The 1485-nt window shown below is 44.6% G+C and overlaps 1 protein-coding gene across 1 annotated transcript; it reads left to right on the top strand.

Moving 5' to 3' along the window:
- Positions 1-487: 487 nt before the first annotated feature.
- Positions 488-1226, top strand: LOC139834988 (uncharacterized). The gene is made up of 2 exons (XM_071824925.1): positions 488-972; positions 1088-1226. Exons 1-2 carry the CDS (start codon positions 488-490, stop codon positions 1224-1226), a joined length of 624 nt encoding a protein of 207 aa, XP_071681026.1.
- The last annotated feature ends 259 nt before the right edge of the window (positions 1227-1485 follow it).

Genomic DNA, 1485 nt, shown 5'->3' with positions numbered 1-1485 from the left:
CTGGCTGACAAAGGTAGGATTCCTAGGACATATCTTGTCTGCCGGAGGAATCGCTGTAGATCCTACCAAGATAAAGACAGTAGAAGAATGGAAAGTCCCGACCACCCAGACAGAAGTCCGTGCATTTCTCGGATTAGCGGGATACTACCGCAAGTTTGTTGAAGGATTTTCCAGCATCGCCAGACCTATGACTCAGTTACTAAAGAAAGATAAGAAGTTTGAATGGACGGACAAGTGTGAAGAGAGTTTCCAAACCCTCAAGCAAAGACTCATCACAGCCCCAATTCTGATCATGCCAGATATTACTAAGCCATTTGACGTCTACTGTGACGCTTCCAAGATTGGTCTTGGTTGTGTATTGATGCAAGAAGGCAAAGTGATATCTTACCTGTCCAGGCAACTGAAGCAGCATGAACAAAATTACCCTACTCATGATTTAGAACTAGCAGCTGTAGTTCTGGCTTTGAAAGCATGGCGACATTATCTCATGGGTAATCGCTGCGAGATCTACTCAGATCACAAAAGCCTGAAGTACATCTTCACCCAGAAGGAGATAAACATGAGACAAAGACGATGTATTGAGTTGATCAAAGACTATGACCTTGAGATTCGCTACCACCCCGGCAAGGCCAACGTGGTAGCTGATGCTTTGAGTAGACAGCCATGTCAACTGAACTCAATAATCGCAACGGAACAGCCTAGTCTCCATCAAGAATTTGAGAAGCTTAGACTGGAGTTAGTTAGCAAAGGATTCCTAGCTAGCATTGAACTCCAGCCTACCTTGATGAGTCAAATCAAGGAAGCCCAGAGGGGAAATACCAGCATTGAAGGAATCAAGAAGCAGATAGCTGCTGGAAAAGCCCCGGGATTCATTGAGGATGAAGAGGGAGTTCTCTGGTACAACGGACGTCTCTGTGTGCCAGCAGATTCTGAGTTAAAACAAGTTATTATGAAAGAAGCCCATGACACTCTGTATTCCATTCACCCAGGAGGGACCAAGATGTACCAGGACTTGAAGGAACAATTCTGGTGGCATGGAATGAAGAGAGAAATTGGAAGCTACATTGCTAAATGTGATATTTGTCAGCGAGTCAAGGCAGAACACCAACGACCCGCAGGATTGCTGCAGCCATTACAGATCCCGGAGTGGAAATGGGATTCTGTCGGAATGGATTTTATCACAGGACTACCCAAGTCAAGCAAAGGAAATGACTCAATCTGGGTAGTAGTGGATAGGTTATCCAAAGTAGCTCACTTTATACCTGTCAAAACCACCTATCAGGTTCCCAAGCTAGCAGAGTTGTATATTTCCAGAATAATTAGTCTACACGGGACTCCGAAGTCAATTGTGTCAGATAGAGGATCTTAGTTCACCTCAAGATTTTGGCAGAAAGTACATGAAGGATTAGGGACCAGACTCAATTTCAGCACCGCATATCACCCACAGACAGATGGACAGACTGAAAGAGTCAACCAGATTCTTGA

The sequence above is a fragment of the Lolium perenne genome, chromosome 1 (genome assembly GCF_019359855.2).
Source record: "Lolium perenne isolate Kyuss_39 chromosome 1, Kyuss_2.0, whole genome shotgun sequence".
Classification (NCBI taxonomy): domain Eukaryota; kingdom Viridiplantae; phylum Streptophyta; class Magnoliopsida; order Poales; family Poaceae; genus Lolium; species Lolium perenne.
This window is presented reverse-complemented; position numbering and strand designations above follow the sequence as displayed.

Coding starts and splice junctions, on each gene's coding strand:
- LOC139834988 (XM_071824925.1), top strand. CDS start 488: ATGGGTAATCGCTGCGAGATCTACTCAGATCACAAAAGCCTGAAGTAC. Junction 973..1,087: donor AAAGAAGCCCATGACACTCT/GTATTCCATTCA, acceptor GATATTTGTCAG/CGAGTCAAGGCAGAACACCA.